The 21,698-nt window shown below is 54.1% G+C and overlaps 4 protein-coding genes across 4 annotated transcripts; 2 read left to right on the forward strand and 2 right to left on the reverse strand.

Annotated features, from left to right (window-relative positions):
• Window positions 1-20: 20 nt before the first annotated feature.
• On the reverse strand, window positions 21-8,075 carry pks1 (polyketide synthase; the record flags this gene model as incomplete). Its single annotated transcript, XM_040769561.1, has 11 exons — window positions 21-1,028; window positions 1,082-1,915; window positions 1,971-3,688; window positions 3,742-4,924; window positions 4,977-6,744; window positions 6,795-7,039; window positions 7,089-7,173; window positions 7,224-7,307; window positions 7,357-7,562; window positions 7,616-7,853; window positions 7,906-8,075. The coding sequence occupies 11 exons, from the start codon at window positions 8,073-8,075 to the stop codon at window positions 21-23; spliced, it is 7,539 nt and encodes a 2,512-aa protein (XP_040633270.1).
• A 2,295-nt stretch (window positions 8,076-10,370) lies between these two features.
• Window positions 10,371-10,914, forward strand: DACRYDRAFT_19557 (uncharacterized protein). Its single transcript, XM_040771566.1, has one exon. The coding sequence runs from the start codon at window positions 10,427-10,429 to the stop codon at window positions 10,895-10,897; it is 471 nt and encodes a 156-aa protein (XP_040633271.1). The 5' UTR covers window positions 10,371-10,426; the 3' UTR covers window positions 10,898-10,914.
• Window positions 10,915-14,676: 3,762 nt separating this feature from the next.
• On the reverse strand, window positions 14,677-18,533 carry DACRYDRAFT_92403 (DNA-directed RNA polymerase I polypeptide 2; the record flags this gene model as incomplete). Its single annotated transcript, XM_040777069.1, has 5 exons — window positions 18,241-18,533; window positions 18,107-18,192; window positions 17,938-18,057; window positions 16,238-17,884; window positions 14,677-16,188 (listed from the first exon to the last, which is right to left on the reverse strand). The coding sequence occupies exons 1-5, from the start codon at window positions 18,503-18,505 to the stop codon at window positions 14,677-14,679; spliced, it is 3,630 nt and encodes a 1,209-aa protein (XP_040633272.1). The 5' UTR covers window positions 18,506-18,533.
• Window positions 18,534-18,857: 324 nt separating this feature from the next.
• On the forward strand, window positions 18,858-20,935 carry DACRYDRAFT_86113 (RNA 3'-terminal phosphate cyclase; the record flags this gene model as incomplete). The annotated part of the gene is made up of 5 exons (XM_040776762.1): window positions 18,858-18,906; window positions 18,957-19,076; window positions 19,128-19,947; window positions 19,995-20,144; window positions 20,914-20,935. The coding sequence occupies 5 exons, from the start codon at window positions 18,858-18,860 to the stop codon at window positions 20,933-20,935; spliced, it is 1,161 nt and encodes a 386-aa protein (XP_040633273.1).
• Between the last annotated feature and the right edge of the window lie 763 nt (window positions 20,936-21,698).

The following is a 21,698-nucleotide window of genomic DNA, read 5'->3' on the forward strand; positions in this document are numbered from 1 at the left end:
GAAAAAAGGGGGGACATGATTTAAGCCGTAGCGCCAACACTGAAGCCCTCTGCCAGAATGTCAGCTGCTTCTTTGCTGGCAAGACATTCGGCGTGGCCACCAGGAACCTCGATGAGCTTCGCATCAGGGTAGACTGAGTGAGCATCAAAGACGTGACCAGGATTCCTCCACTCCTTCGGTAGGTCGTTCCTGTAGCCGTCAAGACCCCAGATCATGGTGGTGGGAGCCTTGATATCCTGAAGCCACCTGACGTAGACCTTGGGATCCCATGGTGCTGACGTGACACCACCAGTAATCTTCTTGATGATCCAGCGGGTCTCGAGAGAAGCATAGTTGCGCACGATGTCTATGAATGAGGTTGCGAGTTCTGACGTCTCTTCGCCCTTCACCCACTTATTGAGGTCCTCGCCGAGGGTACGGCGGACAGGATCGATCTTGCTATCCCGCACCATCATGGGACCCATACGGCTGATGATGATCTTCATATATTCAGGAAGGAGCATGCCATCTTTGTCGACAGCAATCCGCAAGTCAAATCCACCACCCATTGTGGCGAGAGGGAAGTGATCGACGAAACCAAGCTGGAGAACCTGATCTCCAGCAGCTTCAAACTTCTTGCACAGGTACACCATGACAGCACCAGAGGCGGAGAATGCACACAGACGGTACGGACCTTGAGGCCGTGCAGCCTTGATGTGATCGTAATACCAGTCAGCAAGAACCTCGAGGGACTCCATCGGAGCATCGCCCGTGAGTTGAATGGCCCAGACGGAGCCTTTGAAGTTCTCGGACAGCATCTTCATGGGTGCAATAGATCCATCAGCACCATGAGTCATGATGATCGGCACCGATCCGTCGTCCTTGATCTTCACAATGGGGGAAGCGCCACGGCCATCGCTGCCTGCACCGCCCGCCGGAGCTGCGCCGTCACCGAGCTTGGCCTTGATATCGAAAACAGTCAAGTCACTGAGCAGCTGAAGTTGTGAGATAGTGCCGAATGGTCGCAGGCCAGCAGCAAGACGGGCAGCCTACATAGCTTGGTCAGGTTTAAGAGTGGGAAAGATTTCTGGAGCTCGCTTACAGAGAGAGAGTCCAGACCATAACGCGTCAGTGGGACCTCCTGAGACAAGTCGTCCTTGGGGACTTGAAGGATCTCGCATACGACGTCGTCAATGGTCTTTTCCTCACCACCAGCGCCACCATCAGCGAAATCAGACCTTGGCGGATACGCCAAGTGATGGAAGGCTGACGATATGCCCATTGTCTTCTCAACCGCCAGCCAATTCAGGTCAGGAACCTGGAAGGTGAAGGGGCCGGTTTCCTGAAGCCGCTTGATGCCATCGCCGATGTAGTCGCACAGATCCTCACAAGTCATGCCCCAGTCTTTGAGGTGAGCGAATGCGGCCGCGTTCTCCTGCGCCGCACGGGCGAAAACACCAACATCGAGAATGGGGGGCACGATGAGGGTGAAGGCATTAGGAAGCTTGCCAACGATCGCATCCAACACCGTGTTTGCACTTGCATAGTTGGTCTGGCCACCATTGCCGAACAGACCAGCAACTGACGAGAACATGACCAGCCAATCAGCGGTACTAAGATCGTAGACATCTGCGAGTGTCTTGTATGCGCCGACCTTGCTTTCATAGACTGAGCGGAAGGTCTCTGCAGTTTGATCCATAAACACACGATCCTGGAGAACCACCGCCATGATAAGGGCACCACCGAGAGGATATGCAAAGGTGTTGCAGAGCTTCTTCACGGCACTCGACGAGTTTGCATCGCAAGCCTCGAGTCGCAAAGTCAGGTCGGGGAGAGACTTGAGATAATCGACAACATTGTTGATGACAGGCTCATTCAAACGGGCCAAGGATGCTTCACCGGAGCGAGACGTCAGCACAATATAACGAGCTCCTTGCTGCAATATGTCGAATTAGAGACATCGCGGTTCAGATAATGGCACGTCGACTTACCTCATACATCCACGCGGCGGTGCGGATACCCAACCCACCAATGCCACCAACAAGAAGATAAGTCTTCGTCGGCGAAAGCAATGAGCTAGCATTCTTGACCAAGGCCCCGGGCGGTGGCAACAAGGTGGCACTCTCGGAGACATGAGGTGTCAGAGATTGTTTGTCAACAACGCCAAGGACTGCTTCGAGGTCCTCACCGAACGCCATTTGCCTGCTGCGAACCAGAAGGCCATCAGAAGCGTCGTCCCAGCAGAAAGATGGGTAAGGGAGAGATTTTGGAGACTCCCGTAGGGCGCTGACTGTCTCGGTTGTACCGATGATGACATCGAATACAGGCAGTGCAGTTCGGCGAATGCCAGCATTGAAAAGTTGTTCCTGCGTGGAAACATCCCAGTTCAAACGTTTCAGAATCGCTCCCAGCGATTCGGTCGTCGGATCATTCAAAATCAGAGCACGCCTGGGGGTCTTCGTCCTTTGACTTGCTTTATGATCCGCGTTGATCACAGAGGCAACGGCCGCCAGACCGACGATAGAGACCAGCTCCTGAGACGTGAGCTTCTTGTTCTCCACCCTTGCGAGTGACGTGCAGAGAGCCGTGACACAGCTTGCTTCGTTCTGTGCAGTGATACCGGCGACGAGCTCATTCTCTTGGAAACCACCAGAGGGGACAACTCCGACGCGACCAACGAAGGCCTTCAAAGCCGTTCCTAGAGAATGCCAGACTTCAACTTGAACAAGAACATCATCCTTTCCGACGTAAGGCAGACTAGTTTGAACCACTGTGCCATCCTGGATCGCCCACGGCTTCGCTGGATCAAAAGCAACCATTCCTGGCGTCGGGCAGGGGACAGCTGGGGCGATACGCATGACGCTAGCCTCACCGTGAAGGTCGAAGTGGACTTCCCACTCGTGTTGTAAACGAGATGACCAGGCAGACAAGAGACGTTTCTGTTCGGCTTCGGTCCGCTCGCCAGAAAAAACAGCCAGCTTGATGGTCCACGTGGGGAATTCCTTTTGCAGACTACGGGCGAAGCCAAGGACACCATCGCCGTCCAAGCCTTCAGGGGCTGCAATCCAGAAGGTAGGCGAATCCTCTGGAGAATATTTCTTGAAGACATGCTGGATTTGGCCCTCATGGCCGAGGCGATACTGAAGGACTTCACCGATGGCGGGAGCAGCGACAGGGGAAATATCGACATCCTTCTGTCCGGCTAGCATGACGAAAGGTCCGTCCGCATCTCTTAATCTGGCGACGACGTTGAACCCAGCGGTTTCCAGCTGGGTACTCCATTCGTTGGCTGATGGTGCAGCATGCGAGCGCGCGTCCGTGTAAGAGAACCAAGATTTGTAAACCCCAAAGACGAAATCGCACCACAGTGCACCAGGTATGCTACCCCATTGTGCACCGTCAATGTCGGCGATAAGAAGACTGCCACCAGGAACCAACAGGCTATTGAGACCCACAAGGGCTACGGAAATGTCCGGCACCGTGTGAAGCACGTTCAGGCCAGTAACAATATCGAAACTGTTGAGCACGAGCCCTTGCGACTCTGGTTCTTTCGACATGTCGAAGGTCTGGGACCTCATCTTGTGATAACCAAGACGGTTCAGTGTGGCACCAAGGACCGCAGGCGCAGCATCGGACGCCACATACTCAATCACAATGCCAGGGAATTCGTGAATGATTGGCTCGAGGGCGGCAGTCAGACTTCCAGATCCTGTGAACATAGTCTGTCAGCCAGAGGTGATATCAATGGAGCGGCTTACACACCTGTTGCCAGTTCGAGAACCTTCAGAACCCGCTTACCGCTGTTCACGACATGTGCGACAGTCTTGCGGAACTGCTCAGCCAGGGAGGCACTGACCGCACCCATGATACCATCTGGCTTGTAGAGCTCCATCAAAATGTTGTCTTTAAACAAGCCATCGACGACGGCATCGTCCACGGTTGTCAGCAGTTTCTCCTGCGCTTGGGCAACGCGTTGCAATATTTCGAAAGGAGCACCGAACTTCTCCTTCAGCTGTTCTTCTACCTCCATTGAGGTAGTGGGCCGACCTGATTCGGCTGCCTTTTGCATGAAAGCAAGGTAGCGTTGACGGCTGACATCGTCGGGTGCGACAGGGTTGGAAGCAACGACCGAAGACATGGCTTTCACTGCAGCTGCATCAAGGGCAGTCAACAGGTCGGAAACGGCAGAAGCCGTCGACGAAACCTTCTCTGGTGCAGGAACAATAGCCGGAATACGAATGGGTTGCCACACGGACTCCAGCCTGTTATCTACGGGCTTTTTGGGGATGCCCCTGTGACCGTCCATGGTGAAGGATTCCATGGAACAAAGCCATTGACCTTCAGGAGTGTAAACATGATAATCGAAGGTGATCGCTTCCGGAGTCCATGCAGCCAGACGAATGTGGGCGACGACAGACGACGGCCTTTCAATCGTACTCATGTCGTTGAGGGCGATGTAGCCACACCTCGCAGGAAGGAAGTACATATCAGACGTGTCACGACCAGGCACCAGGGTATATGCCGCTTGTAAACAGGAATCGAGGATGGCCGGGTTGAATTGATATCCAGCCGCCAGAGCATACTTGTCATCCCAGCCACGAACGATAGCGACAGCTTCGCCATTGCCGTTATAGAGTTCTTCAATACGTCTGAATCCAGGGCCAAAATTGGCAAAAGTGAGGGAATCCAAGAAGGTCTTAGCACTGACTGCCTTGCATCGGGCCTTGATGGCTTCAAGATTAGCGTTAGGGCGGACGGCAGAATCCTTGGACAGATAGCCTCCAGCGTTCACACGATCAAACACTTTTGAACGAGGTCCGCGAGAACGAATTGTCCAGCTGTGTCCATCAACGGATACCTCGATAGGGGCAGGGCGTGCGCTGGAGAGAGACAGAGCAGCATAGAAGCCAACATCCCAAAGCTGACGAGCGCCAGATTCGAAAGCCTATTAGGAATACTATTAGCACCTTGTCAACATGTTAATGAATGAATCTGACTATCTCAAGGTATCCAGTGGCAGGCATGATCGGCTCTCCTTGAATAATGTGGTCTGCGAGATCAGGGTGGGTGCCGGTGTTGACATGAATGCCAGGGTAGTTAAGCGGCCCATTCCGAACGCGGAAGCGAGATCGGCCAAGATCAGATTCAGAATGCCAAGGTACAGTCCTCTGCGCGAAGGGATACGCTGGTAGGATGAGACCATTAGCCTGGATACGAGGCACGGTCTTCACATCAACCGAATTGTAGCCTTTAAGGCAGAGCTCCCCGACACTGGTCAGGAAAGTCGCCATCTCCTTAGTGGTCTCTCCCTTGCGAGCCCGCTTAGCAGGACAGGTGACTGGTGCAGGCTGGCCGACTATGGCGGTGATGTACGACGAAAGAACAGGATGAGGTGCAAGCTCGACGTAGATGGCATTAGGATGTGACATGCGAATGGCAGTCATTGCCTCGGTGAACAACACAGTGTTGCGAGCGTTCTTCCAGAAATATTCAGCAGACAGTGATTGGTCGAGAATCCCGCCGGAAAGTGTGGAGAACGTCTGGATCGTCGGTTCGGTAACTGGGGGATTGTTGCGGAAGACGTGTCCGACAGATTTTTGGTATTCTGTCTTGCAGATGTCCATCATGGTACCGTGTACAGGGCAGTTGGTCTGGAGGCGACGCGCCCAGATATTCTTCTCAGCAGCAGCCTTCATTATGTTGTCGATGATGTCCGCAGGCCCAGAAAGTGCGACTGCATCGGGAGCGTTGTGGCATGCGATATCGATGATGTCCTTGCCGAGTTCCGGCGTGGACATGAGCGCCTCCGCCTGTTGGCGATTGCAAGCCATGGCAGCCATTGTGCCCTTGTGAGCCTCGAGCAGAGCCATGGCACGGCCACGGGCGATAGAGACCTCCAAAGCCAGCTTTTTCGGGGAGGCTCCAGATGCATACATGAGAGCTGTCTCGCCCGCTGAGTGGCCGACGACTGCGGTGGGATGGACGCCGACAGACGTGAGCATGTCCACCATGGCCATTTGGAACATGGCGATCGAAGGGAGAATCAAGGCAATAGACCAGATGGCAGGAAGCTTGAGTGCCGGCTTCTCGAGAGTGCGGAATAGACCGGTGGACTCAATGAGAGATACACCCGCGTAGTTCCGGTAGATGTCGTCCATCTCATCGATTGAAGCTCTGAACACCGGGTTTTCGGCATACAATTGACGACCCATGTCGAAATGCTGAGGACCTTGACCGGACATGACGTAGACAATGGGGGGAACGACGCGAGGGACAGAGGTAGGTTCTGGGAAACTAATGGGCTTGCCCGATTCATATACCGCAGCAGTACGCCATAGGAGCTGACGAGCACGGCGAATCGAAATACGGGAGATCTCGGCGGCTTGTTCGGGGTGCTCCTCAAGCATAGCAGCAAGATCGCTGGCAACTGTGCCGGCCGACTTGGGAGTAAGGCCACCGCCAATGATGAGGTATGGTCCGTTCTTGACGGTAGGAGTGTAGTCACCCGCGGCGGAAACGAAGGACTCCAGAATGGCATGGCCGTTCGCACCACCAATGCCAAAACTGGAGATGGATGTAAGGATTGGTCGGGAACCGAGGTTTACGTCCAGCGGAATAGATTCGAAGGGGACCCTAAGGTTGTACTTTTTCCAGTGAATCGCGGGATTGAGGCTCTTCAGGTTGGCCTGGGGAGGCATGATACCGTGCTCGAATATCAAGCAAACCTTAGCGAGAGATGCAATGAAAGCAGTGTTTTCCAGATGGCTGATGTCCCCATCAGTATGAGCTGAAGTAGTAACGCGCAGATTTCTCACCCCATGTTTCCCTTGATACTACCGACAATAAGTTCTTCCTGGCGGTTGAAGAGTTCTCCAACTGCGTTGGCTTCGATAGGATCGCCGACCGCCGTGCCCGTCGCATGGAGCTCAACGAAGTCTACAGTCCGAGGATCCTTACCAGCACGCTGATAGGCCAACTTAATGGCCTCCTGTTGGGCCGAGCCGACAGGCTGGTTGGGGGCTGAGCCGCCGCCAGTAGAATTGATGGCAGACCCGATAATCTATTATGTGTGAGCTGTATATATCAGACGGTGAACTAACAATACGAACTGTCGCGTAGATTTTGTCACCGTCGGCCAGCGCCTTGTCAAGGGGCTTCAGAACAAAGACGCCCGCGCCCTCAGAACGAGAGAAGCTGCAAGGGAGATCAGCATGCTGTCTTATCCTTGCCGTGTAGCCACCCACCCGTCTCCACCTGCATCGAAAGGCTTGCATTTTCCATCGGGAGCCAAGACACCGCCGACCGAATAGCCAACCCAATCTTGGAGCCTATCCTCAATCAGCCATAGCAGTAGGCGCATTCTACAAGTAGACACACCAATGGTCGTACTGGCAGGAACCAACAAGCGCAGTGTCACAGTCTCCGCCCAGCAGGGACTGGATAGCCAGATGAGTGCCCGTCATCGAAGAACTGCAGGCGGTATCGAGCGCAACCGAGGGACCGTTGATATCCAGAGTGTAAGAGACACGGTTGGCAGGCATGGCTGGAGCATTGGCGAAGCTGCCTTGTTCATCGAAGGGATCCTATCAAACCAACAATCAGATGGTTATGTTGAAGGGGGGTAGGGTGGTCGTACACGATCGACGAGACCAGAATTGATGCCCGACATGAAACAACCCATGCGCTTGCCTCGGTAGTCGATACCCGCATCCTGAAGAGCAAGGAAAGCAAGCTCTATAAGTTTGCGGGAACTGGGAGAAAGAGCGGTGGCATCCTTCAAGGAAATGCCAAACTCGATGTGATCAAACTGCGTAGGGTTCTTCAAAAAATTACCCTTGCGAGTGCTGATTTGCCCGGCATTCTTGCCGAACCACCTTCAACACAATGTTACACGCATCGAACAAGTATCACACATCTTGGACGTACTGGTTAATGTCGAACCTGTCCTGGGGGATCTCTTCATAGGACTCGCTCTTCGTCATGAGGAAATCCCACAGCATGTTGTAGCTGAGGTCCTCCTTGGCATAGTGGCCGGATGGGAGGGCGCAAGAGAAGCCTACGATGGCAATTTTCCTAGCTTCAAACTCGTTGGCCATTGTGTATTGAGTCGATGCTGCAGTTGATGATCAGGTGATCTATCGGTCTATGGGGTGGGCTGGGGAGAGGACGGAGTGACAAGGTTTCCCACTCCTGCCTCTTGAAGGTTATATAGCCCACTGAAACTGGCATAGAGACGAGTTCGAACATATTAGCCGATATCAGACGTAGAGATGGCCTCGAGCGGAACGGAGGTACAGCAACCCCGAGACAAACTACCAGACGACGAGGAAACTTCAGGAGGAGATCGGAAGACTTAGTGCCATGCTTACCTGGTGCACATGTCTTGGCTTCCAAATTTGGTAATGCGCTTCGCACATGATGAGTATTCCGGCGACGAATCGCGTGCTCCGTAGAAGAAAGAGCATGGACCAGGGAAGACTGCCTGTTACCACCGGTGATGAACGGCGTATTGGTCCCTATCTTCACTATCGGGAACATTGGTTGCGGTTCAGTGAAGAACAGAGGCCGCAAGGAGACCGAGGACAAATGTATGCCGCTACCAAGTCAGCGCCAAATGAGATGATCTTTCCAGTTGTTTGTGATTCTGACATTTCCGAGCAGCGGGTATGCAGTAGATTTCGGCATATCTGATGATGGAGCTGAGCGGACAACATCCAAACGTGCCGCTCAGTGTGAATCAGGGCGTTCAGGCTGAGCGCCGAAGCCAGGATGATTCAAGCTCCAGGAACAAAAGCAGGCGAAGCCCGAGCGCATGGTTCAACTTCAATACATCTGGGCCGAACGTTGCTCCGAGTTGGCCGTATCAGGCTTCCTACATATCCAGATTCTCGGCAGTGCATCCAACATCCGCATAAGAACGGATTGCAGGGAGAACAAGTATTTCCATCATAGGGAGCGTGAGACCGGTGGTTGCTGGAGACAAGATGCCAACACTCGGGAAGACGTGAGAGCGCGTCCGGTGGCTCAGATCACGTGACAAGGGCGGGATTCGGGATGGCCAGGCCGACCGTGCGTCTTCCCGACTCGTCTGTCTTCTTACAGCGGGTTCACAACTTCTCGCAGCAGCGCCTTGCTGAGGATCAGGGCGACAGGCAAGGAGGACACTGCAGAAGAGTATTCGTTTTCTGGGTAAATCTTGACAATCAGCGCTCGACACTGCCTGGAAATTTCTTCACATGCTCTTGGTGTCTAGGCGATAAATGAAGTGCTGCAGCTCCTCCAGCACACATATTGGTTATTCGCTCAATAGATTGACATGCCGTCATTTCAATCATCTTTATTGGCCACCGCCCAAGCGGTCTATCCCCTTGCCTGGAGATCCCTTGCCTGGACCGCAAGAGCTGTGGCCCGGCTTCCATAGACTCCCGGCATTCCGATTGCCAAACGGAACATGTTGGCAGGTCGACCGGTCTGACATCGAAGCGATTGTTGGCCATTCCCGGAAATATGGTCCCACCTGCTGCCTTCTCGACTGTCGCTCTGTGCTCTCCCTTTCTGGACGACGATAGCTCTCAGGCTAACTGTTTGCGATAAGCACAGACGCTGTTCGCCATTTGCTCTGTGGACTCGATAAATCTGGCTTAGAACAAACAGCGTGCGGGCGTTGGGACAATATCTACGCGCTTCTCTGCGCGATAGATTGAACTACTATTTCCGGATACGATATCCCGATAGAACTGCGAAAGGGTACTTATCCGCATCCTTCTCTTCCTCCTATCGCCCCCGAAATAGAGCCCGGAGATCATACATCTCGTCAACAAATTCGCGGATCATATCGGGATCCCTCTCAACGTCGAGCTTATCTGCATCATCTCTCCCGGAGAAAAAACTCCACATGCATCGCGACGAACTTGAAGCAAGTTTCTACTTTCGCCAACCCTGTTCCTGAACGAACGCGCGCGGTTTATCTATTTGAAAGCTGATTACAGCACTGAATATTTCACGGCGCTTGTCAATTTCGCGATGGCACCGCATAATGAATGGCAGTATCCTGCGTCAACCCAGTCAGAGCAGGCCTGAACAAGGAGAACGAAGCACTGTCGTCATCCCTTGCGGCCCGGGAAAGAAGGGAACTTCGGCGAGTGTCCGACCCGCTGCCCTTCCTTGGGATTCTCGAGGTCGCCTAATCCTGGTACCGAGCATACTACCGGCGGTGTGTTGGTCTATCAGAAGATGGGGATCCCGTGCGCCCATAGCGCTTGACGTCACTCGGCGGCTAGGGGTACACCCTATCTTCTGGAGTAGTCGGGCATCCCCACCGACAGCACGAGTGACGAAAGATAGATGCAGACCAAAATGTTCATTGTTCAAAAACGCATATTCACATCCTTGTATGTCGGTATGATCTAATCAGGATATACTGTAATGTCCTTGCAAATATGCTACAATGGGCAGTGTCCCCTTCTCCTCTCCAAGCTCCCCCGTCACCTCCCTATCTCTCGTTTCCGGGAGGCATGAGAACCCCTCGAGGACCTTTCTTCGCCACCCCGAGCATGAACACCCCTATGGTCCACATGAAAAGCAAGGTAATCCACACATCACCTACCACGCGGGTGATCCTCTGGTCCAAAACGACAGTAGACCTGCGCTGGAGCTGGAGCTGACCTGCCCCAGGACCAGGGGGAGGGGGGCTGAGCCGGCCTTCGGGCGTAGGCGTAATAGAGGCGTCCCATTCCTCCGGGTCAGAGGGAGGAAGCGGGAAAAGCTCATCAACCCAGAGGAGGATCATCAGTACCCATTCGACCCAGCCTGCGATCCCCTTCCTCGGCAACTTGCCGCTCGTGCGCTGGTCGACCGCCTTATCCAGAAGGTCGAATGTCGACGGCGGAGCATGCTTCAGCGCCCCAAGGCTGAGTAGTGTTTCCCTCTCCTCGTCCCCCGAGGCGCGCTCACCAGCAGCAGCAGCAAGGTTCAGTCTCTCAAAAACGGTCAACTCCCGATCCGGCTCCTCCACAAGTTCCTCCACCTCGTCCTCGCTCCCCTCATCCCCAAACTCAAGTGGGGTAAACCTCCATGTCCCGCTACGCGACCCCTGACCCAGAGTGCCCAACACGGCCGCTCCTCCCTGTACACGGGCCAGTTCCTCGGCCAAGCTACGCACTCCCACACGCGTACTAGGACGGTGCCTCAACCCCGGCCTGGAGGGAAAAGGGTAATTAGTCCCCTCGCTCCGCTTCAGTTCCTCGTTGAGCCTTTTCCAGCCTTGTTCTAGCTGCTCAGCTTCGGGTGTCCGACCACGCCAGTAGCCTGAACCGGAGTCTGACATGCCGGTGTCCCGAGGAAAGGAGAACTCGTCTTCGTCTGATGATGAACGGGGGAAATGCCGCAGGGTGGGGGTGGAGCCGTCACTTTCTGCCAAAGAAGGGGGTTGTAAACCCGGTAAAGGAGCCGTAAGCGGCCCCGAGGGACCCAATACCGGAGGAGCGAGTTGCATGCTTGCGAATGTACGCTCTCCCCCAGCCTCAGCAGGGGAAAGCGGCGAAACCGAAGGTAAAGGAGCCGTCAAAGGCCCCCTCTCGGCCAAAGGATCCCCAGCCTGAGGCTGGTGGATCAAGAAGGATAATGGTAGCCCTTTTCTCCTTCGGGAGCGGATGTGACCCAGGCGTTGAGGACTGGGAGGGCTGAGAGAGAGTCGGGTCGGCGCGGCCGGCAACGCGGGTAGAGGGGCGGAGGTGGAGACGTGAGCAAGGCGTGGCTCAGGGGCGATAGCGACTGTAGGCGTGTGGGCTCGCCCAGTCACTGGAGAGTGTATGCGGGAAAGAGCAGCTGCTGGAGGATGGGCAAGCGGAAACACAGGTGCAGGCGAATGGGCAAGCCCAAATGCAGGTACAGGAGAACACCCAGAACGCGAAGGGCCTCCCAAGCGTACAGTCGGGTCCTCCTCCATCTCCTCCATCCCGGACTCTCCCAACTCCCCCAAACCCAGTTCTCTCACCACTTCCCTTTCCTCTCCTAGTTCCTCCACCTCCGGCCACTCCGCCATCCCTTCAATCTCTGTTCCCATCCCGCCTTCCTCTTCCCAATCCAGCGCACCCACTCCCCCCTCCTGCTCATCCAGCTCATCTCCCCCCACCTCCCCTAACCCTCTTAGCTCCTGAACAACCCCTTCGATCCCCCTCTCCATGTCCCAAACACCCTTCCTCGCGCTACCCAGCCTCTCCTCCATCCTCTGCCTCTGCGCCAGCAGTTCGGAATTCGCGCTCTCCAATTGGGAGATCTTGTTAAGCAGTTTAGATATTGGTGTTCGCGGTGCGGGAGGGAGGGGAGGGGTAGAAGACTGGGGGGTTGATAATGGAGGGACGGGAACGGGAGAGGAGGGGAAGGAGTGGTAAGAGCTTGCGAGGGAGAAGACTGATGCTGCTGAGGGATGGGTCGGGAGGACAGGGGCCTCCGTTGTGGGACTTAAGCTCTTCTCTCGCTCCTCCCTCAGCTCCCTTCGTCCTTCCCATGACATCTGGCTCAAGCTGATATCCCCGCTGAGACCATGCATCTCTGTCGCCCAGCTCTCCTCCCTCTTCCTTCTCTCCTTCTCTTTCTCCCGATCAAGTCTCTCCCTCTCCTCCCGCTCTCCTTCGATCCTCTCCTCCTCCTCCTTCCTCCACCCCTCTAGCTCCCCCCTCAAACCAACGATCTCTCGCCTGAGCTCTCTCAGTTTCCTCTGACCGTCCTTTTCCTGTTCTAGCGCTTCAGATTGGAGCAGCTCGAGTTGCTGGTGCAGTTCCGCATTCTGGGATGAGAGAAGGGCGAGAGAGGGGGTGCGTGTATGCGTGTGCGTGCGAGTTCGCGTGTGCGTGTAGGATACGGTCGAATTACGCGAACGCGGAGGAGTGCGGAACATCCCCCCTCCTGCAGCACGGGGAGAGTTTCCGGATAGAGTGCGCGGGGAACCCGGTGGCTGGGGAGTAACGGAGCTCTCTGACCACTCGTCCCCCTCGAGTCCAAACAGGCTCGCACGGAAACTTGTTGTCTCTACGCTCGCGTCGCCACCCAGAGATATCATGGATCGTACGCTGCGCAAGGAGTCTATCGAGGAGGATGCGGAGCGGAGGGAGCCCGAGTTTGGTGAAGGAGAGATAGGTGGGAATCGTTGTAGGAGCCGTTCGTGTTTTCTCCTAAGGGCTTCATTCCGCTGCAGCAACTGTTTACCGATGCTCGCTGCGAGACCGAGTTCTACATAGGGGTCAGGGGCATACATCTGAGGGTAAAGATGACGCACCTCGTTCACGCGCGCGGATGACCTTCTCAGCGCGTAAGAGCATCTTTTGCAGCTCCTGCCTCGATCTCGGAGCAAGCACATCCTCCGTCCACTCCTCGCTTTCCTTCTCTGTCCCAGCCTCTTTGGGTGATCCCGACAGAGCGAGGGAGGCGATCGATCTCGTGGAAGCGAAAGAAGAAAGATCGATATTGAGCATTTTCGCTGCTTGCGTTGCTGGTGAGTGCAGGGGGATCGAACCACTCGATCGGGAGCTGCTGGATGTTAAACAGGTGGATCCGGTGTTGCTAGTGGGTAAAGGTACGAGAGGACCAAACGTATCAGAGGATGTGTTGGGAGGAAGGGGACGGCGGGAAGGAGGGGGTGGACGCGGGTAGGAGAGCATTGTGTGTCGCAGATGGATGTAGAGTGATGACGGCGTGTGTTGTTCCCCCCGAGGAGGGGGGTCAGGGGAAGCCGATGTTTTCCAGTAGAGTGAAGAAGAATGTCAAGCGGTGGCTTGAGTAAGAAGATAGACGATGGTCAAGAGCAAGCGCCGCTTGTCGCCCCCTCTCGAGTAAATAATGACCGTTGAAAAGAGATGAGAGTTGTGAGCTTAATCCTTTGTTGCCATGTGGATGTACATAACCCCGTGATAGGGATGAGCACGTTCTCTGAGAGGGGGAATGCTGAGCACATCGGTCGTAGAGCGGTTCGACTTGGCCGAGAATAGGCAATCAAAGTGGAACAGAGGGAAGAGCCACATCTCACACCATCATACCATGTGAATATAACGGACCCTTTTGGGGTGTAGGCACCTGATAACCGGCCTTACATCGGCTCCGGAGAGGGGCGCAATCGCCCGATCATCGCGTCTTGTCGATCGTCACTTTCTCTGTGATGCGTCCATACCTTGGCTTAGGCTCGATAGATCAAACGGACGTGCATCTATCCAAGTACAGAGCACAACAATTTCCGTGATCGCCATGGTCTCCTCGGGAATACGCACTGCGTGACATACAGTGTTTGCATGCTCCGACCTGGCAAACGTCGTTTCCTAAACAGCGCTAAAGGTGATAAATACAAAACATGTAGATCACAGGTAAACACCACATCCCCTATCCCAAACGCCCACATGTGACACCAAAAGATCGCTCAAAAACCGGGTCAGCAATATCAAGAGCTCGTGATACCACAAACTCATGAATAGACATAACTAGTAGACGATTTGTGGGACTCGGGCTTACTCGGAAACTCATTTGCGGCGACGCAATGCACCGGTGAGTTTGGCCCGGAGCGTATGCATTGAACTCTGAGTTAGAGTGGCCGGCGGTATGACTCAGCAACTGACGGAAAGTGTACACCTCATCCAGGTCGGCATCTGCCGATCGATGGAACCGATAATGGGAATTACGTAAATGATATCCAAGAACTAGCGATGACAACTACTTGACCTCCAAGCTAACAGCGATCCCCATGGCCGCCAACTCCGCACACAAGTACCTAAACACATACGGCACAGCGACGACGTCCATATCCCCGCTCTTCTTGAGCACGTTCCCATTGGGTAAGGCGAATGTCAGGTCTACCCGTGCCTGTGCCTGTGCCTGTGCTTGAGGAGCATCGAGCGCCGCCCGCTCGCGCCTTTCCTTCTCCTCTTCCCTCCCTCTGCAAACACGGCAGTACTCGCCTGACGGCCCGCTCACCTTGCGCGACGAGAACCCCCTGCCAGCCATAATACTTTCCCCAAGGGCGATATCATCGTATCCCAGTGAGATGAGGCTGCCACAAGTCCTGCAAACCCAGGCAGTGGAGTAGTCCGAGCAGTTCATAAGCCTGTCCTGGAGGAGGAAAGACGTTCCATGGGCGATAAGTGCGTCGCGTTCCATCTCCCCGAACCGGATTCCACCTGCGCGTTTCCTCCCTTTCACTGGCTGGCGGGTGACGGGATCCACGGGTCCCGTGGTGCGCACTTGGAACTTGTCGTCGACCATGTGCCGCAACCGCTGGTAGTACACCACGCCGATGTATATGTCAGCTGCGAACTCCTGCCCCGTGATCCCGGAATACATCGACTCGTGCCCGTAGTAGTTGTACCCCGCCGCACTCAGCTGTTTGCCAAAGAAGTCCACCGCAGTATTTTCCTCCGAGAATTTGAAGGGCGTCGCATCCTGAGCCAATCCATGCAGTGCCCCAGCCTTCCCAGCCATGCTCTCCACAAACATGCCTATTGTCATCCGACTCGGGAACGCATGGGGGTTGATGATCACGTCAGGCTGCATACCGCTCTCGCTGAAGGGCATGTCGATCGCGGGCCATTTTTGGGAACAGACACCTTTCTGCCCGTGCCGGGAGGAGAACTTGTCTCCTATCACCGGGGGGCGGGGGATCCGGAGCGTCACTTGCATCTTTTGCGCTTCGGTGTCACCCGCGTCGCCCCCTAGCAGCCGAACGGTATCGACATAAGCAACCTCGATGCCCTTGTACTTGTCGAACACGGTACGGCCTGTCGTGTCATCGATATGCGCCCCCATGGGGTCTCCCTCCAACAGCCGCGTGCCAACAAACGGCAGCCCGTCCCAGTCGACAAACTCCCGGCGTTTATCGTCTGGTCGTATATCAGTGCCAATACCAAAGTGGATATTCGGCGTCGCGGAACGTTTTTGTGAACCCCTGACTTCGGTCAAGTCGAGCACATGCGTCTTGTAGATCGTCCCGTGGCCGAACCCCCGCTCGTGCGCGGACTTGTTGATAATCATAGCGTCTTCCATGTCGTATCCCGTGTAGGAAATGACGGCGACGATCGCGTTTGTCCCGTTGGGGAAATGGTCCATGCCGTAGGTGTTGTGAAGCTCTGGACGAACTACGGGAGACTGACCAGTCTGCAAACGGTACAGTTTGTTATCAGTCCGACGGCTGAGCGCTGTTGATGGCGTTCCCATGGATTGTTTACCCATCTAAATCGTGTCAGCGGTTTCAAGGAAAGGTCCGAGAAGCCTAACGTACCTGGCACTGGTAGATATTACGCGGGCTCTGGTTGAAGTTCGAAAAAGGGGTCAAATTGGCAAGGATTGAGAGGAAGTTCGTTGGCGATAGCTCGACATGAGTCGACACATTCGGGATGATCTCCTGAGGCTCAATGGCGATATCCATATAAACCTGCTCGAATGATCCAATATGGTCGATCCGGTCATTCGGCAAATATTTGACTGGTCGCATCATACGAGCTTTTTGGGAGAACAGGAACAACCCCGGATACTGACCACCTTTTGATTCTGGAACCAGGCCGATCTCGAGATCCAGAGGAACGTTGTGCTTCGCTTCTGTCTTCCATAATCGGAGGGCAATTGCTAGCTGACCTGCGATTGTCGGACTAGCCCAGCCGATGACACGGCCGTCGAGCTGGACGCAAAGATTTTGCCGGCCATCAACGTGCGTGGAGAAGGCTTCGGTCATTCCGAGTGAGGAGAGTAGGGCCGGGATGTGCGAGACGGATGGAGTGGAGGTGACGATAAGGCATGATCGGGAGAGATGGTTGAGCAGACCGCATGGCGCTCCATCGGGTGTGTGTACCGGACAGACGAAACCCCATGATTCTGGGAGCAGCTTTCGCACAGTCGTCGTCTTCAGCTCGGCGAAGAAAGCACCACGATGAACGCAACGGAAATGGCTGATGTATCGGTACCAATTCAATTTCTCCGCAACGACGGTGAAGCCGGCAGCTTGTTGCAGATCAAGACCTGTGGGGGAGATCAAGTTGCCTGTGGCGAGGAAGTTGGCCATCCGAGCACCGACGTCGAAGTTGATCTTCTTGAATAGCCGATTGAGATACTTCTTATTGTGGAAGTCGATCGGAACACCCTGTCTTTGATCCAGCGTCACCATATTGCGGATCTGATTCAATGCGTCCTCCAGTCGCTCCTTAATCGCCATAGCGTACAAAGAGCCAGGGAGCAGTATCTCTTGATTCTGTGGGGAGTCCGGGTTGTCGGCACACGACGCACCAGAGACCAGCGAGTAGAGCTTTCGAAGCATGAAAAGCAACATGCGGAATTTCTCTCTTGCTGCCGGCAGGTGAACGAGGATGACCTTGTTGATCAGCCAAGACCCTACGTGTACGTCCTCCCAGTCATCTGGCAAGTTCAGCACCACTCGGAACTTGTGGCCCAAATATTCGAGGCACTGCTGTGATGTTGGCAATGAGTAGTTTTTGAAGCTCCGTAAAAGCAGCTCCACTCGATCGAGCAGGAATGTGTTCTGGTAGTCGCCCATTACGATGCCCTCGAATACCTCCTTGTCGCTGGCCCCCATGAGGCACTTCAGAATGAGCATGATCGGGATGGTATATTCCTGCTTTCTCCAGCTGAAACGCAGCATAGCGGTCCCGTTCACGAGGTAATGCAGTGAGTTGGTCAAACTCGTCTGATCCGGCCGAACGCATCGCATTGTTACAGCGTACTGAGTATAGCTGGCTCCTCGGTTGGTGTATGAGGGTCGGATTAGTGACATGACGTGATTTCGTCGGGGCAGGATGAGATATCGGATGAGACGCTCGTTTCCGTTGATGAGAAAGTAGCCGCCAAATTCCTCAGCTTCTTCATGGTGCGCCACAAGTTCGGCGGAGGACATGCCTTTGAGGTTACATCGATCGGACTGGTAGGATGTTAGAACAGATGGAGATGTGGAAAGGGCAACAAGGTACGCACTCGGACCATAATAGGTAATAAACCGCAATCTCGGGTGTCATCCTCCTCCTGACCACCATCGACAGACCATGCCAACTTAATCGACATGCGACCACGATATGAGGTCAAGCGCTCTCGTGCCTGTGGTGAAGTTGAGCAGGGTTTGACATTATCATTGGTATGTGCCCACTTCAAATGGAAATACCCTCCGTTCTTTCGATACTCGATCCCGATCCGGTACCATGGGTCTGCCGACAATGACATCTTTGATTCGTACTAAAGACGCCGTTAACTATGAAACAGCCTAGAAATACACATACGCACTTGACAACCTTGCTCCGCTGGCTGGCTCACCATCCTCATACCGCTCAAATACTACTTTCTCTCCAATATCCTCAATACCAAGCTTGAGTAATCCCTTTGTCTCGCCTGGTCCAGAAGCATCGAACAGCGCGTTGAAGCTCTGTATGTGGGGAGCTACTAGCTCATGCAAAATTGGGACTGATGTTCCGTCGGATGGTGGGTTTCGAAACAGATTCGTCCGATTGATGGTATCATAACCTGGTGGAATGGGTCCAGGAGGAGGCATTACGACCTTTTTGTATGTTGGAAGCTGCTGTGAGCTCTTGACTATCAAAGTCCTCGCCCACCAAATATTGGCGCTAGGGTCGAAATTTTGGCTCCGGTAACGTGAATTCCATAAGCATCCATTTTAGGCAATGATGTTGAAGCTCTCGGAGCCACGCTTCCGACAGTCTCTGGCCGCAATGAGCGGTGCTCGCTCGTTTATCATTATGACCCCTCTGCATTTTGAGAAGTGTAGCTTTCAGACGGTAGAGCTTGTCATATAGGCTTCTACCCAATCTCGCTTTCCCGTATCTGTGAGTGCCGAGTCATCACGTTCACATACCCACGCTACGACCCGATACCATTGCGAATCGATGACATCTAATACAGAACATGTCGTTTTAGATGGCTCAGTGCTCGAAGGCTAGAGGTTTTTACGCTCCTTTTATGCCACCTCTAATGGTTAATTATAGGAGGCGGCCAGATTTTGAGAAATGCTATGAGCTACGCGGCAATTTTGCGCCGATCTCTCAGGATCGACAAGATTCGGGTGGGCCGTGACCAGCCGGGGCTCAAAGCACAGCATGCGGCAGGTTGGTATGTTTGTAATCAATTACAGACTAGATATTGACAAGTACTTATAGGACTTGTACTTGTCTCACAGATATCGGAAGGTAGTCAGTTCGAAGGTGCAGACGTAAAGTCTCAGAGCATCATCTTCCAACCCGGCATTACGACTTCCGGCCACTATACGGCGGACCCGCAGACCGCTGGGTCAACAACTTTACTTCTTCAAATCTCTCTTCCGTGCTTAATCTGTCTTCCTCCTGACTCGTATTCCACTTTAACGCTCCGCGGTGGGACGAATGCCGTGCAGGCACCGCAAGTGGACTACATCCAGCGAGTCTTCCTTCCATTCCTGAAGCAGCATTTTGGAATCGATGTGAGATTGGACATCAAGCAGCGAGGGTATTGGCCAAAAGGAGGCGGCGAGCTGCATGTTTCTGTCCCATCGATCTCGGGTACATTGCTTCCCATGGACCTGAAAGAACGAGGCAAAGTCATCTCCGTCTCTGGGATCGCCTACGTTGCAGGGAGTTTGCCACAGCACCTGGTGCACGAGCTCAGGTCGTCTGCTCTAGACTGCATGCGGGACGAAGGTCATCTCGCGGGGGTGCACGACATCACAGTGGACATTCTCAAAGACCAGAACTGCATCGGCTCTGGCATGGGTATCGTCCTAGTGGCCAGGACAAATACGGGTTGTGTCCTTGCCGGTTCGGCTCTGGGAGTCAAAGGCAAAAGTGTGAAAGAAGTGGGTGAAGAGGCAGCCCGAGAGTTGGGGAAGAACTTGTTGGAAGGAGGATGTGTGGACGAGTATATGCAGGATCAGATGATCATCTTTCTCGCGTTGGCCGGAGGGAGATCGACCATACGAACCGGACCTCTGACGCTCCATACCAAGTACGAAACCTATATCCTCTATGTATGCTCTTGCTGATTATGCGCAGAGCGGCTATATGGGTAGCCGAACAGATGACGAGCGCTAGATTCACGATCGAAGAAGAGGTGGATAGGCATGGAGTTGCCACCAACCTAATACACTGCGATGGCATTGGCTGGTCATACATACCTCCAGCAGATCGAGACCCAGAGGAAACGTCCGGTTCACAATCTGATAACGGAGATGCGCATCGCGTTCATCGAGAGATATCATGTTGCAAGAGTATTAGCTAAAATACATGCGGTTGACGTGCATATCAGCGACTATAGCCACCGTGATATCTCTGCCCCGGTGCCCGGCGCCTGTTATTCGTGCCATAGTAATCGTCGTCTTCCTCTCGCGCTCTTCTGGAATCTGCATAATCCCGCGTTTTGGGGTATCGATCACGTTTATAGTCATCCTTCCTGTTGTCAGGCTCATTGCGATCTCGCCACTCGCTGTGGTCGTCCGCAGGGCGCTGAGGCAGTGGATGTCGAGGTTCGGGTGAGGAACGAAAGAACACATGCGTCCCCTTCTTCTCCCCACCCTTATCGTTATTTGGACGGTTGCGCGATTGTCGACCATTCCGCCGCAAATTCTCGAAAGCATCGTCGTCGTTATCAACATCCTGTTCTCTCTCGCGAGCGCGCTGCTGTTGCTTCTTTTGTCTCCTACTCAGTTGCGATCCTCGCCCCGAGGTTGGAGTGTCCAGGTAAGGGTTACCGGATATCAGGTCACCGAACGGACTGTTCAGGGCGTTGTGCCATCCGAAAGCAGTAGGCTCTCCAGGGCGGGAGTGGGGACAGTCATCCAGCCAGTGTCCTCGACCTGCACATTTTGCACACCACGGATCTATTCCGCACTCGATTGTGCCGCCTTCTAGGACACTGATAACGGAGTGGCGTGCTTCATTTTCGAGTTCCATCTTGTTTTGCGGAGTGAGATAGGTGTATATGCGCCATTGGGTAGGACACCTCTGGAGATCCGAGTGAGCTACACGTCATAAGGGGGAAAGCATATCTTACCAGTGCGCGATGGCTCAACGAGCCGCACTTCTCGCAGACTCGTTCAAACGATTTCTTTTTCGGTTCTGGGCAATCCTTCAATATGTGACCTTTCTGCGAGCAGTTGAAGCATAATAGGCGATCAGGACAGTTTCTTGTGTAATGCTCATCAACAGCCCCGCAATTGAGGCACTGAGAATGCTATCAGCGCCTTTCCACGTCGTCATCCACAAGCTAACTTACGACCTGTTGACGGCACTGCTTTGTCGTATGACCCATCTGCTTGCAGAACCCACAAATGGGTTCCTCTCCCATCTCTATACGCTCCGCGACCTCATAATACCTCGAGCCCGGCCCTAGGCCAGCCTTGCTCGTCTCTAGTTCGTTGTACTCCGCCTCGTCGCTCATCTGCATATCTTGTTCGAGTTCTGCTTCTTCCATCTGGTCTTGGTTGACAAGTTTGATGTGGTTCGGGAGGAGAAGACCGGAATCTGGTGGGAGGATCTGAACATCAAGGACCTCTTTTTCATCCTCTTCGTCGTAGTCAGACGCAGGCAGATCCTGCGGCGGAGACGCAGCGTCCCGCGTGACGTCCATGAAGAACAAGGGCGTGTCCGACTATAAATGACTCAAAACGTGAACCACGCGTACACAGTGTTTCCGCATACCTGCTTCCTTCTCTCTTTGCCCTTTCCTTTCGTGTCCTGACGCTCCTCTCGTAACTCTGG

Source organism: Dacryopinax primogenitus (assembly GCF_000292625.1).
Source record: "Dacryopinax primogenitus strain DJM-731 SS1 chromosome Unknown DACRYscaffold_1, whole genome shotgun sequence".
Taxonomy (NCBI): Eukaryota; Fungi; Basidiomycota; class Dacrymycetes; order Dacrymycetales; family Dacrymycetaceae; genus Dacryopinax; species Dacryopinax primogenitus.

Bases quoted from the DNA above. Each gene is read 5' to 3' on its own strand.
- DACRYDRAFT_19557 (XM_040771566.1), top strand. From the start codon at position 10,427: ATGGGCAGTGTCCCCTTCTCCTCTCCAAGCTCCCCCGTCACCTCCCTA.